The following is a 25,575-nucleotide window of genomic DNA, read 5'->3' on the forward strand; positions in this document are numbered from 1 at the left end:
GTTTGGGGCTACAGAGGAAAGAGATTCACCCATGGATTATTTCGCCCTGCCTTCCCTCGTGTTACCATGTTCTCTGTGACCTACTCAGGCTGCTATTTCCCACTCCCTAAAAATAAATGGGCTGGCACTTCAGTCTGTTCCCTCAGCTGAAAGGAAATGCAGAGTGGATGACTTTTTAAAGTTTTTTGGTAGCTATGGTGGTGGTGCATGCTTGTAATCCTAGTGCTTTAGAAGGCTGAGACAGGAGGATCACAGGTTCAAAGCCAGCCTCAGCAATTTAGTAAGGCTGTCAGAAACTTCATGAGACTCTGTTTCCAAATAATAAAATAAAAAGGGCTGGGGATATACCTTGGAGGTAGAATGCCTCTGGGTTCAATCCCTAGTACCCTCTCCCCCATACACAGACAATAAAGTTTATGGATGAACACTGAGGGCACCTTGCCCTTTATCACCAAATTCTTCCAGCCTCACACCCTAACCCTATGCAAATTTGGTTAAAGGCTGAAATCATTTTTAAAGTCTGCAGTGCATGTTAATCACATATAAATGAAAATTTTATCCAAAACAAAACTAGAACAAAATATTTTAAAGCTTTCAAATAAAAGATAATGTAAGTTTGAATGCAGGAGTCGTCTTGCAATTTCTTATTGAAAACAAAACCAATTATTTCTTTTAAACAATTCCACTGATAGTATTTGTGTGTGTGTAGGGGGTACTGGGGGGGTTGGAACCAAGGGGCTTTCTACCTCCAGGCTATACCCCCAGCCCTATTTTATAATTTATTTGGAAACAGGGTCTAAGTTGCTGAAAGCCTAAGTAGCTGAGGCTGGTTTCAAACCTGTGCAATCCTCCTGTCTCAGCCTCCCAAGCACTAGGATTATAAGCATGCACGGCCATACCTGGCACCAGTGATGGTATTTTTTTAATCAAATGGTATTTGCAAAAAACAAATATGCTCATTTAAAATGTCAACCTTAGTTTTGATTTTTGCTGATATGACTTGTGATTTTAAACTTTAATAATTCATTAAACTCAGCTCAGTGGCACATGCCTGTAATCATAGTATGTGGTAGGCTGAGACAGGAGAACTGTACGTTTGAGACCCACCTTAGCAACTTAGCAAGGCCCTCAGCAACTGAGACCCTGTTTTAAAATAAAAAATAAGCTGGGCGTAGTGATGCACACTTGTAATCCCAGCATTTGGGAGGCTGAGACAGGAGATCATGGTTTGTGGACAGCCTCAGCTACTTAGCAAGGTCCTTTGCAACTCAGTGAAACCCTGTTTCAAAATATAGAGTAAAAAATTGAGCTGGGGGTGTAGCTTGGAGTAGAATACCCCTAGGTTCCATTCCCAATACCACTAAAACATTTTTTTTTTTTGGTGGTACTGGGGTTCCTGGAAGCCCTTCTACCTCCGGGCTACGCTCCCAGACCTATTTTATATTTTTGAAACAGGGTCTCTTACGCCAGCGCGGCTGGCTTCGAACCTGCGCGATCCTCCTGTCTCCGCCTCCCAAGCGCGGGGATTACAAGTGTGCGCCACCACGCCCGGCTACCACTAAAACATTTTAAAAATTAAAAATAAGGCTAGGGGCTTGGCGTGGTGGCGCATGCCTGTAATCCTAGTGCTTGGGAGGCTGAGACAGGAGAATGGAGACCAGCAAAGACCTTCAGCAACTTAGTGAGACCCTTTAAAAAAAAATGCCGGGCGTGGTGGCGCACGCTTGTAATCCCGGTGCTTGGGAGGCGGAGACAGGAGGATCACGAAGGCTAAAGAGACCCTGTTTCCAAATAAAAGTATGAAATAGGTCTGGGAGTGTAGCCCGGAAGTAGAAGGGTTTCCAGGAACCCCAATACCACCACCAAAAAAAAAAAAAAAAAGGGCTGGGCATGGTTGCAGAAGTGAGACAAGAGGATCACAGATCACAGGTTCAAGGTCTCAGCAATTTAGCGAGTTTCTAAGCAACTTAGAAATATCCTGTTTCAAAGTAAAAAATAAAAAGGGCTGGGGTGTGGCTTGGAGGTAGAATGTCCCTAGGTTCAGTCCTCAGTACCACAAAAATAAATAAATAAATAAATAAATAATTAAATAGGGCTTATGATTTGGAGGTAGAATGTCCCTGGGTTTAAGTCTCCAGTATAATAATAATAACAATAAAATCTTAAGCAGGGCGTGGTGGCGCATGCTTGTAATCCCAGCATTTGGGAGGCTGAGATCGGAGGATTGAGGTTACCAGACAGCCTCAGCTGAAACTCAGTGAGACCCGGTTCAAAATAAAGAATAAAAAAAAAATAAGGCAGGAGGTGTAGCTCGGAGATCAAATGCCCCTGGGTTCCACCTCCAGACCCCCCCCCCCAAAATTAAATAATTAAAATCTCTAGATATCTAGGGGCTATACTTTGCCAGGTGCAATTTCATTAAGGAAATACACACATACTTTTTACTATAACCACAAATTACTGTGTATTGCTAATTAGATTTTAAAAGTGTCTTCATAAGGCCAGGCGTGGTGGCGCACGCTTGTAATCCCCGCGCTTGGGAGGCAGAGACAGGAGGATTGCGCAGGTTTGAAGCCAGCCGCACGCTGGCTTAGGAGACCCTGTTTCCAAATAAAAATGTAAAAATAGGTCTGGGAGTGTAGCCCGGAGGTAGAAGGGCTTCCATGAACCCCAGTACCCCCCCCCAAAAAAAGTGTCTTCATAACAAGAGGAAAGAGGTAAAGCCAACAACAGGTGTTAGCTGTACCGGAGGGTACTGCATAACATTTTGCCTGGTATAGAAACCACTACTCTCAGAGACAGCATGCTCTGAAACAGGATTAGGCCAGCTGTTGCACACAGTCCTATAAATCGGAATAAACGTGCTGATGGATTTCAGGCCTTCCACTATGGTTGGTTCAGGTTTTAAAGGATTTTCTTCATTTTCATCTTGGAGCTCACTGACAGACTGAAATATATTTCTAAAACAAGATTTTGCTACTAAAATATATTTGTAGGAAATGAGCAGGAGGCAATCCGACCACTTCACCAACACCAGCAGAGGTACTGTGATACATGTCATGTCGCTCATAAACTGGTGGTTTACAGTTAAAAAAGCAATACACAGATTACACACTATATACACACAATATAAAAGTAATGCTCACATGGTATTAGAGCATTTTGGCGAAATAACTTCTCATTCAAGCCAAGCTGTGCTTGTATCTATTAAACACAAATGCGGAGCAAATCGTTTAAGACCGGGCAAGGATTTGCTAAAATCTCCCTTTCTGCTTTCACTTTATTCTTTCAACATGTGTCATGGTAAGATGTCCATGCTCCCTGGAATTTCTGAAGATACATCAACAATGAAGATTTTAAAAACCCTGAAACTGAATTTGCTGTAGTCCCTGAAAATCCAAACAGATTGTTTTTTGTTTGCTTTTAGGTAGCATCAAGCATAAAGTAAAAATAAGTACATGAAGCAGAATTTATCACTTGACAACTTTAACCACCATGACTGGCATCCATCCAGTCACTTTTCTCCTTCATTGCCATGCGCCCCGCAGCAGCAAGGCCTTTGTGAGGGCTATAAAACAGTCTTGACTTCATGAATTTAATTTTTTTTTTTGTGGTACTGAGGATTGAACCCAGCGGCATTCTCTCTCTTTATTCTTTATTTTGAAACAGGGTCTCATTAAGTTGCAGAAGGCCTAAGTAGCTGAGGCTGGCCATAAACCTGCAATCCTCCTGTTTCAGCCTCCTAAGGACTAGAATTACAAGTGTGCAACACCATGCCACCATGCCTGGCTCTTAAAATCTTATATGAAAAATAAAAGCAGTGAACACCTGTAATTTATAAGTTGTTACATACATACTCTGAGGGCAGCACAGACAGAACTAGCATTGGGCTATCTTTCTCTCTTAACATTTATTTACTGAATCTACTCCTGTGCTCTTTATTCTTTTTTTTTTTTTTTTTTTGTGGCACTGGAGATTGAACGTTCTAGCTATGCCTCCAGCCCTATTCTATTTTTATTTGGAAACAGGGTTTCGCCAGTTTGATGAAAGTCTCACTACTTGCTGAGGCTGTCCTCAAACCTGTAATCCTCCTGTTCAGCCTCCCAAGTACTGAGATTACAAGTGTGCATCACCATACCTGGCTCCTGCACTCTCTTTATATTCAAGAAAATAACCCTTGAGTTTGGAAAGAGTGTGAAACAGAAATCTACAGCCTAGAATACACAGAGCTTAAACTCCTGAAACAACTCAGGCAATCCAACACTTGAAACCAACTTGCTAGTGAAGCACGAAAGACTAAGTGAATATGTGAAAACCTAGATGAATTATGTCACATTGTTGAGTTTAAAATTAGTTACTAAGCTGGGCGTGGTGGAGCACGCTTCTAATCCCTGCTCTTAGGAGGCTGAGACAGGAGGATTGCGCAGGTTCGAAGCCAGCCTCAGCTACTTAGTGAGGCTCTCAGCAACTTAGTGAAACCCTGTTTCCAAATAAAGTATAAAGCCTCTGGGTTCCACCCCCAGTACCACCAAAAAAAAAAAAGTTACTAATCCAGATGTGGTGGCATATACCTATAAACCAGTACTTGAGAGGCTGAGACAGGAGAATAGCAGGTTAAAGATGAGCCTCAGCAACTTAGCAAGACCCTCAATAACCTAGTGAGGCTCCATTTCAAATAAATAAATGAAATAATAAATAAATGGGTTGGGGGGTATACCTTAGAGGTAGAATGCCCCTGGATTCAATTCCCAGCATCAATCAATCAATCAATCAATCAATCAGATTAGCTTCTGATATACCAAATACTATGCACATCCACTATGAATCTCACCATCACAAAAAAGGGAGAGAGAAGATTGGGGAGGAGGAAGGCTGCAGAGAGAAATACACCAAGTGCTGTGAGTATGAACATATCACAATGAATCTCACTTTGATGTACAATTACAATGCATCAATAAAATTATAAAAATAAAATCAGCTTCTAAATACTGCTACTGTTTAGATGCTGGATATTTTAATTTTATATAAGTAGTGCATATTTTTCCCAGTGTTATGAATTTATAGGCATATCCCTTAGGCTGTGCAGACTTGAATAAGCCAACCACAGGCTGAGGGCAAAGAGAATATCCGAAGGTGTTCCCCTGGACGATGAAGCTCGGGGTAGACGGCAATGTCATTCCATTTAAAACCATATACACAAAGGAGTAAAACAGTCCACAGGACACAGACTGTTGGAATGGAGAACATGCAGTGAGAACACAAGAGCTGGTCAGGGATAAGAAGCAAATATCACAGATTATGTGATCTGAAAGTAATATCATCTAAATGCTAGGAGTGATCACGATCAAAACAGCAAAGTGGATAATAATTTCACATGCAGCAAGTGAGACGTTTTACAGTGAGAAGGATGGATACTAAAAATGAAGAGGGCCAAGGCTATGTTCTAGTAATTATGAGCTGTGGCTCTCAGCCTCTCTCTGCAGAATATACTTCCTGTGCTGCCAGCCCCTGAAACCACACAGGAAACATGTCTGCAGTGTTTTGGAGGGCATAAAACTTTGATCACATTCTCAAACAGATTTATAACCAATTCAAAAGGAGGAAAAATGACAAAGATGAATCAGCAAACATGAGTTAAGAGCATGACAAAATGCAATAATGACTAGTAAAACAAGATCCATTAGTTTTAAGTACTGGAATATTAGCACAGTATATATAGCAAATAGGTTTGAAATAGCTGATTCAGCCGGCGTGGTGGCGCACGCTTGTAATCCTTGCGCTTGGGAGGCAGACAGGAGGATCGCGCTGGTTCAGAGCCAGCCTCGCTGGCTTAAGAGATCCTGTTTCCACATAAAGTTAAAAAATAGGTCTGGGAGTGTAGCCCATGGGAGTGTAGCCCAGAGGTAGAAGGGCTTCCAGGAACTCCAGTAACACACACACACACACACACACACACACACACACACACACACACACACGAAATAGCTGATTCAAACCATTTAAGACTTTAAACACAGAGATGTCTTTGAAAATTGTAAAGAAACAAAAACTTCCTCAACATGGCTAAATATGGTAAGTATGAGATCTATTAATTCTAGGTCCTCTGAAAATGTTTTACATTGTCTGTTAGCTAAGGAAGAGTAATTAAAATAAAGCATATGCCCAAGTGTTATTTAGCCAGAGTAAAGCAAAACACTAGAAAAGAACAGAGCCGTATAAGAATGTCAAGAAGTGGGCATGGCTTGGAGGAAGAGTGCATTCTGAATCCTTAGCACACTCGAGCCTGGATCCCCAAAACAAAAACGAAATAAAAATCATAAATAAAAATAAATCAAACAAATGACATAGCTGAGACAGGAGGATCGTGGTTTGAGGCCAGTCTCAGCTACTTAGTGAGGCCCTTTGCAACCCAGTGAGACCCTGTTTCAAAATAAAGAATAAAAAATAGGGCTGGGGGTATAGCTCGGAGGTAGAATGCCCTGGGTTCCATCCCCGGAACCACAAGAAAAAAAAAGACATAAATGAAAGTAAACATTCAGATAGAAGTAGAGTCTTAACCAAATCCCATATTTATGTTTATCTATATAGTTCTAATTTTTGTCTTCACCTTACTTTTTCCCTGGTGAAGCAATAAAGCCACTGTAGGCTGCTTTCCCCACTACTCTGTACACAGGAGACAGAACAGGAAGTAATACATACAGCTTCAGCAGAGAAGCCCTGAAGGGAAACTGGAGAGCAAGGCAGGGGCAGGGAAGTCTCAAGGGCGGCAAGGCTCGCTCTTGCTCTGAGGGTGCTCTCTGGAACACCATAATTGTTCTTACCTTCACAGCTAAAAGCTTTATTTCTACAATATGAACGGACAATAATTAATTACTACTGTAATTCATTACTACTGCCCTGCAAAGTTTTAAGTGAGTTTTTTTTAAAACTTTCTACTGAAGATATAACAACTCAAAGTCTAACAAAATAGTCTTTTCAAGTCATGATAACAGGCAGATTGGTTTTATATGTTTCTTTTTGATCTCTCCCTAAGTTTTCTATAATTTACAAATATTCCAATAAGAAAAAAAGCCAACATAAAGGTTTTTTTTTTGGTGGTACTAGAAGCCCTTCTACCTCCGGGCTACACTCCCAGACCTATTTTATGTATTTTTTAAATTTGGAAACAGGGTCTCTTAAGCCAGCACAGCTGGCTTCGAACCTGCACAATCCTCCTGTCTCCGTCTCCAAAGTGTGGGGATTACAAGTGTGTGCCACCACGCCCAGCATCATTAAGTAATTTTTAAGAAAGAATCAAGAAACAACCAACAGGGACCTTCCTAATATATTTCAAGGAATTTCAGTAGTCATAATAAAATATCGTAAGTGTTTCAAGAAGCAATGTTATCATGACTATAACTTAAAATGGATTTAATTATTGTTTAATGGTCAAGTCTATTAATAAAATATAAATATCTAATTAAAGATAAAGGAAATATTAAATAATCTAGCTTCAATCACTTATAAAATATAAGTTATGAGAAATGAGGATTTTTTGTGTGTACGGTGCTGGGGAAGGAACTTAGGGGCATTCTACTTCTGACCTACACCCCCAGCCCAATTGTATTCTTTTATTTTGAAACAGGGTCTAAGATGTGGAGGGCCTCATTAAGTAGCTGAGGCTGGCTGAGAACCTGTGAACCTCCTGTCTCTGCTTCCCAAGTACTGGGAGTTCAAGCGTGTGTCACCATGCGCAGTTAGATTTGTCTTTAAAACACTCAATAGTGTGACTTAATCTCTTGGTATTTTTATACTGCACATACAAAAACATAGAAACCGAGCCATTTATAGATTCTCATGTGTATAATCTGTGTATACCAAAGAATGACAAAAAATGGCAGGCTAACCCATACAGGAGGTATATAAAGCTGTTTAGATTTTGCTTTGGAAACTAAAACAATGTAGGAAGTTATCTAGAACAATTTGGGGGAAACCCTGTGCTTTCAGATTTAAGGTTCACGTTGCCTGATTTAAAAAATGGCTTGCAGGCTGGGATTGCAGCTCAGTGGGAGAATCCTTGCCTAGAACGGGTAAGACCCTGAGTTCAATCCCTAGCACCTCAAACAAACAAACAAATAAACAAACAAATGTTTGTATTTTGGGGACACATACCAGCTAAGTGATGGGACACTTAGGAGAAACATGCCTGGGATCTTAACACATAAAACCTAGACTATACATGTTTACAGTAGGATTAGTAGGAAATTTTATAAGTCCTTATTTCTTAATAATCACAACTTTTACTCTATATACCAAATGTCCATGAAACTTTCAGAAATGTCAATGAAAATTTTTAATATAGATCAGGTTGTATTATTTATTTATTTATTTATTTTTTGGTGTGGTATTGAGGGTGGAACCCAGAGGCTTTCTACCTCCGAGCTATCCTCCCAGACCTATTTTATATTTTATTTGGAAACAGGGTCTCACTAAGTTGCTGAGAGCCTCACTAAGTAGCTGAGGCTGGCTTTGAACCTGCGCGATCCTCCTGTCTCAGCCTCTCAAGCGCGGGGATTACAAGCGTGCGCCACCATGCCCGGAGATCAGGTTGTATTCAAAATATAAATCATTAAAAATCACTCCCATACTGAAGTTGTATTATGTCTGAAAACATTTAATAATAATCTAATTTACACACTAAATTTACTCACTAATGTTATATTCAAGTTTTGAATATAACTTGTAAATTTATATACTGGTTTAGTGGTTTAGGGCACATTTATAGACTGTTGTAATTTATAAAACTCCAAAGATGATATTATCAAAGGAATTTGCCTACATTCTCTACTGAAACAGGAAGTTTATGGAAAAAGAGCAAATAATAATTATATTTTGCTCCATTCAGCTAAACTAACAGAATTGCAAAAGGAAAGATTACAATTGGGGTTTCTATCCTTCATGGCGCCTGGAAAGTGCCTCTTGAGATTCACAGTACGATGTGTTAAGTGCTGTGTTATTAGTCAAGAAGAAAAGGAAGACAGCCTCTCATTCACAGAGGACAAATAGCTGTGGCCAAAGCAAGAATGACACTAATTACAGGGTGAGCTTTGTCATCTTTCCTTTTGTAATCCAGCCATTCCCACACTTTGATTTCTGACTTCCACTTGGGTCTGTCAACATCAAAGCTTTGTCATTGCTGCTGTTTGTATAGACATTTCTACCTCAGGCAATGAAGAAAAAACACTGCATTCTTGCTTTACTGCTGCAAGAAACCTTTGGTCTTCCTTGGGCTTATAATGTTTCAGTTATTGGACCTCTGTGTATGGCTGTAAAGTTTACTGCCCTATGCATCCCAATTTCAGTCACATTGCCACTAAATCCACTGCACAGCATTGTACCAGCACACCCAGCAGTACACCAGCACACTCCAGTGAGTTCCAGTGTGACTACACTAACGTCCTAACATCTTTTCACAAAAATTATCACCACAAATATGAACTGCCTGAAATAAAAGAAACCAATGCCATTTAATTCTATAAATTGCTTAGGGCTCTTAGAATTAATTATAAGCTCCATTTTTTTTTTTTTTTTGGCACTAGGAATTGAACCCAGAGGCATTCTACCTCTGAGTTAAACCCCCAGCCCAATTTTGTTTATTTGGAAACAGGGTCTAGGCTTGACGTGGTAGCACACGCCTGTAATCCTAGCGCTTGGGAGGCTGAGACAGGAGGATCAAGGCCAGCGAAGACCTTCAGCAACTTAGTGAGACCCTTAAAAAAAAAAAAAAGAAAGAAACAGGGTCTCACTAAGTTGTGGAGGGTCTCGCTAAATTGTCAAGGCTGGTTTTGAATCTGCGATCCTCCTGTCTCATCCTCCCATGTACTGGGATTACAAGCATGCACCACCATGCTCAGTTTACAAGCTCCATTTTATTAGAGTTTTAAAACATGTATTGATATGTCACAAAAAAAGAATTCTCCACCTAATAAAACTTGCAAGTTCACTTCCTAAGTGAATGCACTTGTTTGACTGTTTAAACATGATGATCTACATTCTCTGCCTTTACTTAAAATTTGTAAATATCTGACCTGGGCATAGTAGTGCAAATTTGTAATCTCGGTACTTGGGAGGCTGAAACAGGAGAATCATAGGCTTATTATATCCAGCCTCACCAACTTAGTGAGACCCTCTTTCAAAATAAAAAATAGAATTGGGGAGCTAAGGGTTTAGCTCAGAGGTAGAATGTCCCTGAGTTCAATACCCAGTACCCCCCCCCCAAAAAAAATGTAACCATCTATTATAGTAAAGGTATTTTTTTTTTTTTTTTTTTTGTGGTACTGGGGTTCCTGGAAGCCCTTCTATCTCCGGGCTACGCTCCCAGACCTATTTTTACATTTTTTATTTGGAAACAGGGTCTCCTAAGCCAGCGCACGCGGCTAGCTTCGAACCTGCGCGATCCTCCTGTCTCTGCCTCCCAAGTGCGGGGATTACAAGCGTGCGCCACCACGCCCGGCGAGTAAAGGTATTTTTAAAAAATATGAGTTTAAAATACAAATTTAAGCCGAGCGTGGTGGCACACGCTTGTTATCTCCGCACTTGGGAGGCAGAGACAGGAGGCCAGCCTTGCTGGCTTAAGAGACCCTGTTTCCAAATAAAAAATATATATATAAAATAGGTCCGGGAGTGTAGCCCAGAGGTAGAAGGGTTTCTAGGAACCCCAGTACCACCAAAGAACAAAACAAAAACAAATTTAAATAATATCAGAAAGTACAAGCCACTTTTGGCATTTTCTTACTCTTTAGAATTTGAATAATTTACTGGGCATGGTGGCACACATTTGTAATCTCAGTATTTGGGAGGCTGAGACAGGAAGATCAAAGTTCAAGGACAGCCTCAGCTACTACTTGGTGAGGCCCTCAGTGAGACTTTGTTTCAAAATAAAAACTATTTTTAGCCCTTTGTGGTGGCACACACTTGTAATCCCAGTACTTGGGAGGCTGAGACAGGAGGATCACACAGGTTCAAAGCCAGCCTCAGCTACTTAGTGAGACCCTGTTTTCAAATAAAACATAAAATAGGCCTGAGAGTATATCCTGGAGGTAGAAGGTCCCTGGATTTCATCCCCAGCGCCACCAAAACACCTGAAAAAACAAAAAACTATTTTTATTCTTTAAATAAATAGGGCTGGAGGTAGAATGCCCCTGGGTTCCATTCCCAGCACCACACACACACAAAAAAGAATGTGAATAATTTTTAAATTTAATGCCCACACGTATTATTTGTATTACCTAGATCTCTGAAGATGTTAGAGAATACTTTACAGCACCATTTCATTACTCTCCAGGTGAAAGCCACTAGCAGCCCTTCCATTCCAGTTCCCCTAGCTCACGCACCCCACCTGAGTCTCTCCCTTAGCCTCAGCTACCAATTCCTCTGGCCTGGTCACATTTCCCTGATTCTACCTCATTTTCTTGAGCAGTCCACAGTCAGGTTCTTTGGCTTTCTTTTAATTTTTATTTTATTTAAAAAGAAGGCACACGTGGAACTGGTTCATAGCCGGCTTCTAGGATTAAGTCTACCCTGTGTTTTTACTTCTGTTACGGTGGAAGCAGTATATTTGCTAGTAAGAAAAACCCAACCTTCCTTTGTGTGGTCTTGACTCCATATGCCTCCTTTCCAAATCATCCCTCATCTGTAATAATTTTTGTCTTCTTATGACATTATTTTATCAGCATTCAAGCATCCTTGTCATCTCTTAAAATAAATACAAAACAAAACCTGTCTTGGTTTCTTATTTCTGTTCATCTGTGCCTTAAATATCCTTTATAAATGACACTTTTAGAAAGTAGCACCTTTCATTCACTTTCTTTGTTCTCTTATCTCACAACCTCTCTTCAAAATGTTCCAATTTGGTTCTTCACTGGTACCACGGAAACTCCTCTGGTCCAGGTCACCAACCATTTCCCTACCTCTACCCCCAGTGCTCGGTTTTCTGTTGCCATGCTCTCAGTGGCAGCACCAGGAAGCTCTATGGGCCTGCAGAATTACTAAAGGCTAAGAGCTTTCTTTCACTTCACTCCTTTGTCTCCTTCAGTTCAGGCTAGAAGCACTTCTGCTGAGGTGACTGACTGGACACAACTGTCTAAACCCTGCACTGCCTTCATACAGCATATGTTCTGATTTTCTACAATTCTTATATGCCCCAAATCTCTGACATTTCCAAGTTCTGTTTCCTGTTTAACAGTTCTTTGATTTCTCTTTCTCTGCTTACATTTTACTATGTGTAGGAGGGTTAGGCAATTCCTTCGACATTTTATTTAGAAATTTCTGATAAGCCAGGTGTGGTGGTGCACACTTGTAATCCCAGCATTCGGGAGGCTAAGACCAGAGGATCACAGTTCATAGACAGCCTTGGCTACTTAGTGAGGCCCTCTGCAACTCAGTGAGACCCTGTTTAAAAATAAAGAATTAAAAAAATAGGGCAGGGGGAATAGCTCAGAGGTCGAAGTCCCCTGGATTCCATTCCCAGACCCGAAAAAAAGAAGAAAAAAAAGAAAACTTCTGCTAAATATCCAATTCAACCCTTCATGAGTTGTACTTTCCACAAAACAGAAGGAAACCATTCAGCCAAGTTGTCTATCACTTTGTTTTATTGTATTGGGGATTGAATTCAAGGGCATTCTACTTTCAAGTCCCATCCATCTCTCTCTCTTTTTATTTTTGTTTTTTGCAGTACTGGGGATGGAACCCAGGGTCTTTCTACGTCTGAGCTACATCCCCAGCCCTATTTTTTTTTAAATTTTTTTAAATTTTGAAACAGGGTCTCTCTGAGTTGCAAAGAGCCTCACTAAGTAGCTGAGGCTGTGTCCGCGAACCTGGATCTTCCTGTCTCAGCCTCCCAAATGCTGGAATTACAAGTGCGCACCATCACGCCCAGCTCATATCCCTTTTTAAACAGAGTTTCTCTAAGTTGCAGAGGCAGGTTTTGAACCTGTAATCCTCCTGTCTCAGCCTCCTAAGCATTGGTTTAAAGATGTGAGCCACTGGTTCATATCTGGGTTCAACTCCTAGTACCACAAAAACAAAACAGAACAAAAGTCATGTACCTCAAAACTCAGCTTCATCAACTCATTTACCCAATTCCAAAGCTAATTTTTGTTTTTTGTTCTTTGATGGTTCTAGGGATTGAACCCAGGGGCATTCTATCTTTAGCTACACCCCCAACCCTATTTCATATATATATATATATATATATATATATATATATATATATATATTTTTTTTTTTTTTTTTTTTTTTTTTTTTTTTTGGTGGTACTGGGGATGGAACCCTTCTACCTCCGGGCTATATTCCCAGACTTATTTTATATTTTATTTGGAAATAGAGTCTCTTAAGCCAGCGAGGCTGGCTTCGAACCTGCACGATCCTCCTGTCTCCGCCTCCCAGGCGTGGGGATTATAAGCGTGCGCCACCACGGCCATTTATCATTTTTTTTGTGTGTATGGTACTGAGGATAGAACCCAGGGACTTTCTGCTTCCAAGCTACACTACCAGACTTATTTTATATTTTATTTGGAAACAGGTTCTCACTAAAGTAGTTGAGAGCCTCACTAAGTAGCTGAGGCTGGCTTTGAACCTGCATGATCCTCCTGTCTCCGCCTCCCAAGTACTGATATTACAAGCATGCACCACCACGCCCGGCTTCATTTATAATTTTGAATCAGGGTCTTGTCAAGTTGCTAAGGGTCTTGTTACGTTTCTAAGGCTGGCTTCAAACCTATGGCCCTCCAGCCTCAGCCTCCCAAGTATGTGCTTTATAGGTCTTGCATCAGCATGCCCCAACTTTACTTACAAATTTTTAGGTATTTGTTAGAACAGCATACCATTTCCTAGTACCAAAATGGTTTAGTCAGAGTTCTCCAAAGAAACAGAGATAGATAGATAGATAGCCTCCCTTTAACCACAGAAGATATATGGTGGAGGAAGGAGAGAGGAGATAAAGGGAGAAAGAGATCGGTTCATGTGAATTGTCGAGGCTGTCTAGAATTTGGGTACCATTTGATGCTGCGCTGTTAAATTCTTCAAGGCAGGCAGCGGATGCTGGGAATTCAGGCGAGGTTTCTATGTTGCAGCCTGGAGGCCAACCTCATCCCTCCTCGGGAAACACCAGCTTTTGTTTTTAAGATTTTCCAAGCCGGGCGTGGTGGTACACACTTGTAATCCCAGCATTTGGGAGGCTGAGAAAGGATGATTGCAGTTAGTGGACAGCCTCAGGTAATTAGTGAGGCCCTCTGCAACTTAGTAAGACCCTGTTTCAAAATAAAGAATAATTTTAAAAAATAGGGTTGGGGGTGTAGCTCAGAGGTAGAATGCCCCTGGGTTCCATCCCCAGTACAAAAAAGAAAAAAGATTTTCCAATGACTGGATGAGATCCATATACATTATGGAAGGTAATGTGCTTTCATCAAAGCCTACTGATTTAAATGCTAATCACACCTAAAAAGTACCCTCACAGTTAATCTGTCTAAACTGGTAACTAACCATACAACTGGGCAGTAAAGCCCAGCCAAAGTGACACAAAAAATTAGCCATCTCGGCCAGGTGTGCTGGCACACACTTGTAATCCCAACATTTGAGAGGTTGAGACAGGAGGATTGCGGTCAGCCTCAGCTACTACTTAATGAGGCCCTCTGCAACTCACTGAGACCCTGTTTCAAAATAAAAAATAGAGCTGGGGGTGTAGCTCGCAAGTAGAATGCCCCTGGGTTCCATCTCCAGGAACACACACACACACACACACACACACACACACACACACACACACTTAGCCACCACATTGAGCTTCCTGACTTTCCTACCATCATTAAATGACACCTGCCTCATAAATGCAAAAATGAAAACTTTTATAAATGTTGCTATATTCTGGCTTTTTGTCTCATAAATACAAAAATAAGAACTTTATCAATGTTGCTATATTCTGGATCTTTGTTTTGCAGTACTGGGGATGGAACCCAGGGGCATTCTACCTCCAAGATACACCTCCAGCCCTATTTTTATTATTTATTTTGAAACAGGGTCTCACTGAGTTGCAAACGGCCTCACTAGTTTCCAAGTAGCTGAGGCTGTCCTTGAACTGCAATCATCTTGTCTCAGCTTACCAAATGCCGGAATTACATGCGTGTGCCACCATACCCGGCTATTCTGGATCTTTACTGTTACCCAGAGCCCATGTTTAAGGCCTAGTCGTCAGCCTATGGAGCTACCTAGAGATAGTGGAAACTTTGGGAGATAGAGCCTACGGGAAGGAAGCCAGGTCACTATGGATGTACTCTGGAGTACTCTGCTTCCTGGCCACTATGAGGAGAGAAGTCTGCTCTGCTACCCACCCCATGAGACATACCATGCCACCACAGGCCCAGGGCAGCGCGGTCAGCAACTGTAGACCGCAACGTCCGAGACCAGGAAAGAGCTAACTTCCCTTCCTTAAATTGCTTGTCGTAGGTGTTTCGTCAGAGCAAGAGACTAGGAAATGACAATGTCTTATAACCTTTTCATTACTTATTTTTAAAAGCACTCAGCAACTTGGCGAAACTGTATCAAAATAAGAGTCTCAGTAAAGGCTGGAGGAGCCCAGCATGGTGGCACACACCTGGAATCCCTGTCCTCGGGAGGCTAAGACAGGAGGATTGCAGGTTCGCAGCCAGCTTCAGTGATTTAGTGAGGCCCTCCACAGCTTAGTGGGACCCTATTTCCAAATAAAAAAATAAAACAGGGCAGGGGATTTAGCTCAGAGGTAAAACACCTCTAGGTTCAATCCTCAGTAAACACACACACACACACACACACACACACACACACACACACTGAGTAGAATATTTCTAGGTTCAATCTTCAGTAACAGCAACAAAAAAAATGACAATTAAAAAACTCTAAACCTCAATTCTTATATAAACTTTCAGAAATTTTATTAAGAGTAAACATAAGCTGGGCATGGTAGCACATGCTTGTAATCCCCGTGCTTGGGAGGCTGAGACAGGTTTGAAGCCAGCCTCAACTACCTAGTGAGAACCTGTTTCCAAATAAAATACAAAATAAGTCTGGGAGTATAGCCCAGAGGTAAAAAGCCCCTGGGTTCCACCCCCAGTACCACCCAAAAAAAAAAAAAAAAAAAGAGTAAAGATAAAAAGCCAGGCATGGTGGTACATGCCTGTAATCTCAGTACTTGGAGTCGGTGATAGGAGGATTGCAGGTTCAAGGCCAGTCTCAGAAACTTAGTGAGACCCTGTTTCAAAAAAAAAAAAAAAAAAAGGACCCCTGCGCAAGGATGAAATGCAAATTTGTGAAGTATTCCATATTTCAAACAAAAATAAATTAAAAAAAAATAACAAGGAGCCAGGCGTGGCACAGACTTGTAATCTCAGTACTTTGAAGGCTGAGACAGCCTCCGAAGACAAAATATAAAATAGGTCTGGGAGTGTAGCCCAGAGGTAGAAAGCCCCTGGGTTCCACCCCAACACACACACACACACACACACACACACACACACACACACACACACGGGAGCCAGGTGTGGTGGCAGACGCTTGTAATACCAGTACTTGGGAGGCCGAGACAGGAGGATCGCGGGTTTGTGGCCAGCCTCAGCTACTTAGTAAGTCCTTCTGCAACTTAGTGAGACCCTGTTTTAAAGAATAATAAATAGGGCTGGGATATAGCTCAGAGGTGGAATGCCCCTAGCTTCTACCCCCAGTACCAAAAAATAAATTAATAAATAAATAGATAAATAAAATGGGGTTAGGAGAATGCTTCTGGGTTCAACCCTCCGTACTACCAAAATCAATCAATCAATCAATCAATCAATCCAGGAAAAATCTATCTCCAGTGGGGGAAGGAATATTTTAAACCATAAAAATATCCAACAAACACTGAATAAGTACAAAGTGCCAGGCTCTCCATTTAGTGCTACAGCAAAGCTCATCTTACTGCCTTTTAAACACTGTGATGAGGAAACCACAAAGGACAAGCTGGACGCCCTGCGTGCCGTCCTCAGTCCTGTGTACAGAGCAGACGTGGGACACTGCCTTGCATCCCGGTAGGTACAGTGGGGGCTCTGCAGTCCCTTGGAAGTTGGATGAAGGGGAAGACCTTGCCTGGGACCTGGGTGCTTCCCAGGTTCACTCTCCCTTGGCAGTGATACAGCTACTTTTTGACACCTGCTACTTCTTAATTCTTCAAAGTCCTCTCTTTTTCCTTTAGTAAGCAGTCAGTCTCCTTTGACTATATAAGTTTTTATATTCAATTTACTGTTTCAAATTATTGGTTTGAATTGTCTCCTGATTGGACCTGGAGAGAAATAAACCTTTCCTCTAATTTTGCCACCGATGAATGTTCAAAACCTCTCCAGGAACGCTGCTAGGAACGTGGATCACGGGAGGATGATCACCTCCCTTCACCAGGCCTCCTCCGTGTACCCCACAGGAGCCTGCATAACTCTGTCCAGCACTTGTGATGTTACCAGACCTTCTAAAGATTGGCAGACGCCTGGGGGGACCACAGGCTACCGGGCTGCCCTTCCATTCTTCTCCTTCCCTCTCCCTCTCCCTCCAATCTCCATCCCAACACTCACTTGCACTCACATTTCCTCGGAAACTCCAAATCCCTTTGCCCCTCTTATCCAAAGCAGCTCTCTCCCCTCTGAAGCCTGAATCTTGGGTTCCTATGGGGTCCACTCTACCTCCAACATGTATCCTATAATAGTATATAAACCCAAACCCTCTATTCCCTAAGATAATTTTTTTTTTGCAAATTAAGACACAAACTTTGTTATATTTAACTTTGCTATTTCTACATATAACTTTGTTATATTTTATATTATAAGCAATGTTATACAAGTATGTGCTATACATTTATCCATTCATTTATTTAGTGGTGCTGGGAATGGCACCTAGGGGCAGTCTACCTCTGGCCTACAGTCCCAGTCCCACTTTATTTTATTTGGAAACAGGGTCTCACTAAGTTGTAAAGGGCTAAGTTGCTGAGGCTGACCACAAACCTGTGATCTTTCTGTCTCAGCCTCCCAAGTACTAGGATTACATTTTCTCTTGAAATACGTGGTGATTACGTGAAGTTATTAATCTAGAAGGTTTAGGATATGTAACCTCAGTGGAATTAGGGCTTTTTTTTTTTTTTTGTGGTACTGGAGAGTGAACCCAGGGGCTTCCTATCTCCAAGCTACTCCCTCAGTCCTATTTTTTTATTCTTTACTTTGAAACAGGGTCTTGCTACATTGCAGAAGGCCTCACTAAGTAGCTGAGGTTGGCCGTGAATCTGAGATCCTACTGACTCAGCCTCCTGAGTACTGGGATTTCAGGTATGCGCCACCACACCTGCTGGAATTAGTTTTTAAAATTCTTATTAAAGTTATTAATCTTGTTACTTCTTTCACCGACAAAACCACAGCTGTTTTTTGCAACGTGTCATGTTTAATTTCCAAATTTTAAAATAAACTTAATTGGTATGCGATTTACCAAGTGAAGCATCACAATAATTGGAGTAGAAAAATTGCTTTTATTGACATTCTAAAATTAATTTTTTTTCAGGTCTGGGGATGGAACCCGAGGCATGTGACCTCCGAGCTACACCCCCTGCCCAATTTTTTATTCTTTATTTTGAAACAGGGTCTCACTGAGTTGCAGAGGGCCTCACTAAGTAGCTGAGGCTGTCTGCGAATCACGATCCTCCAGTCTCAGCCTCCCGAATGCTGGGATTACAAGCATGTGCCACCACTCCCGGCCTTAAAATTAATATTTTTAATGTGGTGGCCAAAGACATAGGTTTCTTTGTACAAAAAGATACATATAAATGCAATAATATTATTTAAAACTTCAATCTCATATGGAATAATCCATGAAAAAGATCCAATTTTTGAGATAGCCATATAACTGCAATTAAATTAAGATTTCCATCTATAATTCCAATATTTGGGAGCCTTAGAAGGGAAGATCACAAGCCGGGTGTGGTGGCGCACGCTTGTAATCCCCGCATTTGGGAGGCAGAGACAGGAGGATTGCGCTGATTCAAAGCCAACCATGCTGGCTTAAGAGACCCTGTTTCCAAATAAAAAGTATAAAATAGCCCAGAAGTAGAAGGGCTTTCAGGAACCCCAGTACCAGCAAAAAAAAAAAAAAAAAAAAAAAAAGAAAGGAAGATCATAGGTTTGAGACCAGCCTCTGAAACTTAGCAAGACGCTCAGCAACCCAGCAGAAGCTTGTTTCAAAACAGTAAGATAAAAAAAAGGGTTGGGTAGACTAACCCTGGGTTCAATCCCCAGTACCACATACACAAAAACATATCATCAACTTATTTACTCATTCAACAAATATTTACTATGCCTACATTTGGTATGGTATGCAACTGAGTACATTATTAGGACAGTTAGTTAAAACCTAGCTGACTGGTAGCCAGTCGTGGTGGTGCATGTTTGTAACCACCACGACAGGAAGATCATGGTTCGAGAACAGCCTCAGCTACTTAGTGAGGCCCTTTGCAACTCAGTGAGACCCTGTTTCAAAATAAAGAATATAAATAGGGCTGGGGTGTAGCTCTGAGGTAGAATTCCCCTGGGTTCCAACTTCAGTATCTCAAAAACAAAAACAAAACTTAGCTGACTGTAACCACTGCCATACACTGACCATCTAATATTTTCATAAATGCCAAATAAACAAAAGATAGACAAGGTGACCTTATTCAGAAGAGTTCATTCATTCACTCTTTGGCTAAACATTTTTGATGTGCTATTATGGTGCAGCAGTTGGTCTAGGTACTAAAAATATGGAGACAAAAAGAACAGAGGCCATTCTAGTAGGGGGAAGACAAAGTAAACAGTAGTGGACAAATTTTTCACTGAAAAGCAAACAAAATCTCTCCTAAATTCAGGAAAACTTACAGTATTCAATATTAAATAGTTTGAAAAAACACAGAACAAATGGTAGAAATTTGGACAATAAAATATTCATGAAATTAACAAATAACTAAAATATTATCACTATAGTCAACTGTGACCTATACTGCATTTCACTTTGGCTTTACTGTTTTGTTTTTCTTTAACCCCAGTTTAAGGCCTTATTATTACAATGACACATATAATACCAATGGTTCACAAAAGCTTTTTAACAACTATTTGTTTATTTTACTTTTCAGTACTGGGGATGGAACCCAGGGGCATTCTACCTTCGAGCTATCCCCCCAGCCCTATTTTTCATTCTTTATTTTGAAACAGGGTCTCAGTGAGATGCAAAGGGCCTCTATAAGTAACTGAGGCTGTCTGGACACCATGATCCCAAAGGTGGGATTATAAGCATGTGCCACCATGCTTGGCTTGTTTATTTTTGTGGTGCTGCGGACTGAACTCAGGTGTCTTCTACCCCCAAGATACATCTCCAGCCCTATTTTATATTTGGAAACATGGTCTCATTAAATTGCTGAAAGCCTTGCTAAGTTGCTGAGACTGGCCTCAAACCTTTGATACTCCTGTCAAAGCCTCCTAAGTACTGAAATTACAGCTAGGTATGGTGGCGCACACTTGTAATCCGGGCACTTGGGAGGCGGAGCCAGGAGGATCATGCTGGTTCAAAGCCAGCCCCACTGTTTAAGAGACCCTGTTTCCAAAACTAATAAAAGTATAAAATAGGTCTGGGAGTGTAGCCCGGAGGTACAAGGGCTTCCAGGAACCCCAGTACCACCAAAAAAAAAAAAAAAAAAAAAAAGTACTGAAATTACAGGAATGTACTACCAAGCCTGGCTAGAAAAGCTTTATTTTTAATCTGATTTTATATGATGATGAGTATTCATAAACAATATGGAGGTTTGCTTGTTTTCATCAGTTTTGTTTACCAACATATTATTTCTAGCTTGCTGCAATAAAATGCAATAACACTTTTATTACTGAAACTTCTGCAAAAAAAATTAGAATTTTGCCATTCCAACTTTCTAGGTCCTAATTCCTTCCCCCATTGAAGTAATTTTTTATAATATTTAATGTATCAAGGCTTATTAAGAATGAAGTTATATTTTTAAACATAAATAACTGAATGATAGAATAATATTCCTTTTTTGTTTTTGTTTTTGCAGTACTAGGGATGGAACCCAGGGCATGCTACCTCTGAGCTATACCCCCAGTCCTATTTAGTCTTTTTATTTTTTGAACTTTCTCACTGAGTTGTGAAGGGCCTAAGTAGCTGAGGTTGTCTGTGAACTGAGATCCTCCGGTCTCTACCTCACGAATGTTGGGATTACAAGTGTGAGCCATCATGCCCAGAAGAAAAATATTCTTTGTCTTATCCCTTCTATAACTTCTGATCTGATTTTACTATGCTTGAATTAAAAAAAAAACAAAAAAAATTTTAATGGTACTGGGGATGGAACCCAGGGACATTCTACCTTTGAGCTACACCCCAGCTGATTTTTTATTTTGAAACAAGGTTGCATGAAGTTGCAGAAAGCCTCACAAAGTGGCTGAGGCTGACTTAACTTTGATCCTCCTGTCCCTCTCCCAAGTACTGGGATTACAAACTTGTACTACTATGCCAGGACAAATACAATTTTCTAATGGGAATAATACTAAACTGTTGGAATAGTTTTAAAACATTCTTAACTGTTAGAAGTAGTTTATGAGAGCTGGACATGGTGGTTTATGTATATATAGAAGCAACTGATATGTTGGTGAACTCTAAAGCAAGTTCACAAAGAATTTCTTTGTAGAAGGCAATATTTTGTTGCCCAGTAGTAATTACTATATATTTCTGAAACAATACAATTACATTTTTCCTTTGATGAGAAGAAACGTTTTAGTTTGATGCCATCCCACTTGTTAGTTCTTGCTTTAATTTCCTGCACTTTGGAGGTCTTGTTAAGAAAGTTACTGCCTATGCCTATATGTTATAGTATGGAGCCTATGCCCTCCTCTAATAGCTTCACAGTCTCTGGTCTAATTTTTAAGTCTTTAATCCATCTTGAGTTGATTCTTATGCACAGTGAGAGGTAAGGATTTAGTTCCATATTCCTACAAATGGATAGCCAGTTCTCCAGTACCATTTGTTGAAAGGCTGTCTTTTCTCTAGCATATGAGCTTGGCCCCTTTGTCAAAGATCAATCAACTATAGGTGTGTGGGTTTGTTTCTGTATCTTCTAATCTGTTCCATTGGTCTGTATGCCTGTTGTGCCAATACCACGCTGTTTTTACTAATATTGCTCTATAGTGTAATTTGTTTTTGTTTTTGTTTGTTTGTTGGTACTGGGGTTCCTGGAAACCCTTCTACCTCTGGGCTACACTCCCAGACCTATTTTTACATTTTTATTTGGAAACAGGGCCTCTTAAACCAGAGGCTGGCTTCGAACCTGCGCGATCCTCCTGTCTCTGCCTCCCAAGCGCGGGGATTACAAGCGTGCGCCACCACGCCCGGCTCTATAGTGTAATTTGAAGTCAGGGGTTGTGATGCCACCTGCATGGTTCCTATAGCTGAGGACTGCTTTGGCTATTCTGGGTCTTTTCTTTCTCCATTTAATTCATGACTGATTTTTCTAGGTCTATGAAGAATGTTATATTTTGATAGGAATTGCATTGAATCTGTAGATCACTTTTGGCAGAATAGTCATTTTGATGATATTTATACTGCCTATCCATGAGCAAGGGAGATCTTTCCATCTTCCAAGGCCTTCAATTTCTGCCCTTTCCCTTTAAACTAAGAATACAAGCTGTGTTCATAATCCCCTCTCCTTGCACACAGCCCAGTTCATAGCAGGGTTTCAAGAATCGTGAAAAGAAGTAAAGATAAAAGGGAGTTTCCAAGCCGGGCGTGGTGGCACATGCTTGGAATCCCAGCATTTGGGAGGCCAAGACCAGAGGATCAAGGTTCGCTGACAGCTGACAGCCTCAGCTACTTAGCGAGGCCCTTCCCAACTCAGTGAGACCCTGTTTCAAAATAAAGAATAAAAAATAGGGCTGGGGGTATAGCTTGGAGTTAGAATGGTTCCACTTCCAGTACAAAAAAAAAAAAAAAAAAAAAAAAAAAACAAAAACAAAAACAAAAACCATAAATAGGGCTAGAGGTATAGCTCAGAGGTTGAATGTCCCTGGGTTCAATCTCCTTGACACAATATTAGCTAGCAAAACAACAAAAACCCAAAAAACAAACATTACAACAATACAGTTTCTGACAGCCATAATCAGAAATGATGTGACATTGAGGTAGTCTAGGGTACCTAAATGCATCCTTTCCAATACTTAATTTTAATTCCCAGGGCCTGTTTTCTTCTTTTGTTGTGTTTTAATGTTCCTTGGGTTTTTGTGACAAAGGCATAATGTAAGCCTAACAAAATACTGCCTTTCTTTTTTAAAAACTGTACTGGGGATTGAACCCAGAGGCATTCTACCTTTAAGGTACGCCCCACACCCCAGCTCTTTTTTTTTATTTTAAAACAGGGTTTCTTAAGTTCCTGAGGCTGGCCTCATTCTGTAATCCTCCTATCTCAGCCTCCCAAGTACTGGGATTATGGGTGTGGGCCACCACCAAGACCAATTAAAAATACTACTTTTAATTTCCAAAAATCTCACATATATTTATTTAAATGTCTACACAATACTATCAAAGTTGTACTGTTTCACGTTTTACATGGCAGTATCATTTATCTTGAAGTAGGAATGTTGACCTTTACCTTTTATAAATGATGGTGACTTTTTTTTTTTTTTTTTTGCAGTACTGGGGATGGCACTCAAGAGCATTCTACCTCCAAGATATACCCCCAGCCCTCTTCTTTTCTTCTTCTTCTTTTTTTTTTTTTTGCGGGTCTGGGGATGGAACCCAGGGACATTCGACCTCTGAGCTACACCCCCTGCCCTCGTTTTTATTCTTTAATTTGAAACAGGGTCTCACTAAGTTGTGGAGGGCCTCACTAAGTAGCTGAGGCTGTCCTCGAATCATGATCTTCCAGTCTCAGCCTTCCGAATGCTGGGATTACAAGTGTGTGCCACCACGCCCGGCTCTTTCTTCTTTTTTTGCAGTACAGAGGATGTAACCCATGGATATTCTACCTTCGAGCTACATGCCCAGCCCACTTTTTTATTCTTTATTTGGAAACAGGGTCTCACTAAGTTGTGGAGGGCCTCACTTAGTAACTGAGGTCGGCCACGAACCTGGATCCTCCTGTCTCAGCCTCCCAAATGCTTGGATTACAAGTGTGCGCCACCACGCCCGGCAAGGAATGTAATTTTTTTTCTTAAAAAAATTTTCTTCAAGCCGGGCGTTGTAGTGCACACTTGTAATCCCAGAACTTGGGAGGCTAAAACAGGAGGATCACGGGTTCACAGCCAGCCTCAGCTACTTAGTGAGGCTCTCAGCAACTTAGCGAGACCCTGTTTCCAAATAAAATATAAAATAGGTCTGGGAGTGTAGCCCTGAGGTAGAAAGCCTCTGGGTTCCACCCCAAGTACCACCAAAAAAAGAAAAAAAGTTACAGTCCACAAAAGCTGTAAAGTTTATACTCTTGTAATTAGTATTCCTTAGAGTTGATAATAAAATCTGGAAATTATCAACCAGTTAACTTTTAAGGGTGATATTCTCATGACTGTGAAAGCCCATCTACTAGGGTTTTCATGCTTATGAAGTGGTGGTAACTCTTAAAGGTGAGGTGTGCCGGGAGGGGTGCCGAGCTGCAGTCCCTCCAGCGGAGCACAGGGCACGCTGGGAAGAGCTCGGGCAGGACACACCCACTGCGTCCCCAGATCTCAGGGAGGTTCGTGTCCAGGGCCTTGCTGGGTGGCTTCGCCTTGGCCGTCTGTCCGGCATGCCCTAGGGCCAGGAGGGGAAAGGAAGACACTTGGGCCCTCCCCGCCACCGGCCTGGGCGGAGGAACGAGACTCGGAGGCCTCGCGGCCAAAGCCCGTCCCGTACCTGTGCGAAGACCGAGAGGCTGCCCTCGCGCGCCGCGACACTGCCGCGGCCGTGATGCCACGCCGCTCCTGCCCCTGCCAGGGCCACGCCGGTCACTGCCGCTGCCAAGGGGCCGGGGCTTGGCACGGCCCGCCGGCTGGCAGCGAGTCCGCGCCGCAGCCTCCCGCCCCAGGCCGCCAGCCTCGCAGGCCAACCTGCAGCCGCCGCCATCTTTGCGGAAGCGCCGCGCCCGCCCCGCCCCGCGGCCCCGCCCACTGCCTCAGAGTCACGCCCACTGCCGCCCCGCCCACGGACGTCACGCCCACTGCCTCACAGCTCCGCCCACTGTCGCCGCCCACCGCACCCCGCCCCGCCCGCTGCCGCCCCGCCCGCTCTCGAGTGTCCGTGATCTCGCGAGATCTGGACTGTTCGCTGGGTGCGGCCGCGGAGGCGACGCCCCTGGAGGGACTAGCCGCCTGAGGTTCGAGCGACGTTTTCGACGTCCCTGAGGATGGATGATCTGTGTCAAAGCAGTTGAAACAGGCCTCCCCAACCCAAGCAAGACAAGATGGGCCTCCTGTTGTGTAGAGGAATGCGGGCAAGCCGGCTAAGAGGAAAGGGAGCAAGAAAGGAAGGTGGATAATGGAACGGATTTTGTCTGAAGGCTCG

General features: G+C 41.9%; 1 protein-coding gene across 3 annotated transcripts in view; it reads right to left on the reverse strand.

Annotated features, from left to right (window-relative positions):
- The window catches only part of MICU2 (mitochondrial calcium uptake 2), a gene marked incomplete at both ends in the record, with an annotated part of 83,266 nt that extends 58,129 nt beyond the window's left edge, over positions 1–25,137 (reverse strand). For all 3 annotated transcript variants that reach the window (XM_080690339.1, XM_080690337.1, XM_080690338.1), the window contains one exon: positions 24,928–25,137. In XM_080690339.1, coding sequence (XP_080546465.1) covers positions 24,928–25,137 — 210 coding nt within the window. The remainder of the gene's footprint in view (positions 1–24,927) is intronic.
- Between the last annotated feature and the right edge of the window lie 438 nt (positions 25,138–25,575).

This window comes from Muscardinus avellanarius (assembly GCF_963383645.1).
Source record: "Muscardinus avellanarius genome assembly, chromosome: 2".
NCBI lineage: Eukaryota > Metazoa > Chordata > Mammalia > Rodentia > Gliridae > Muscardinus > Muscardinus avellanarius.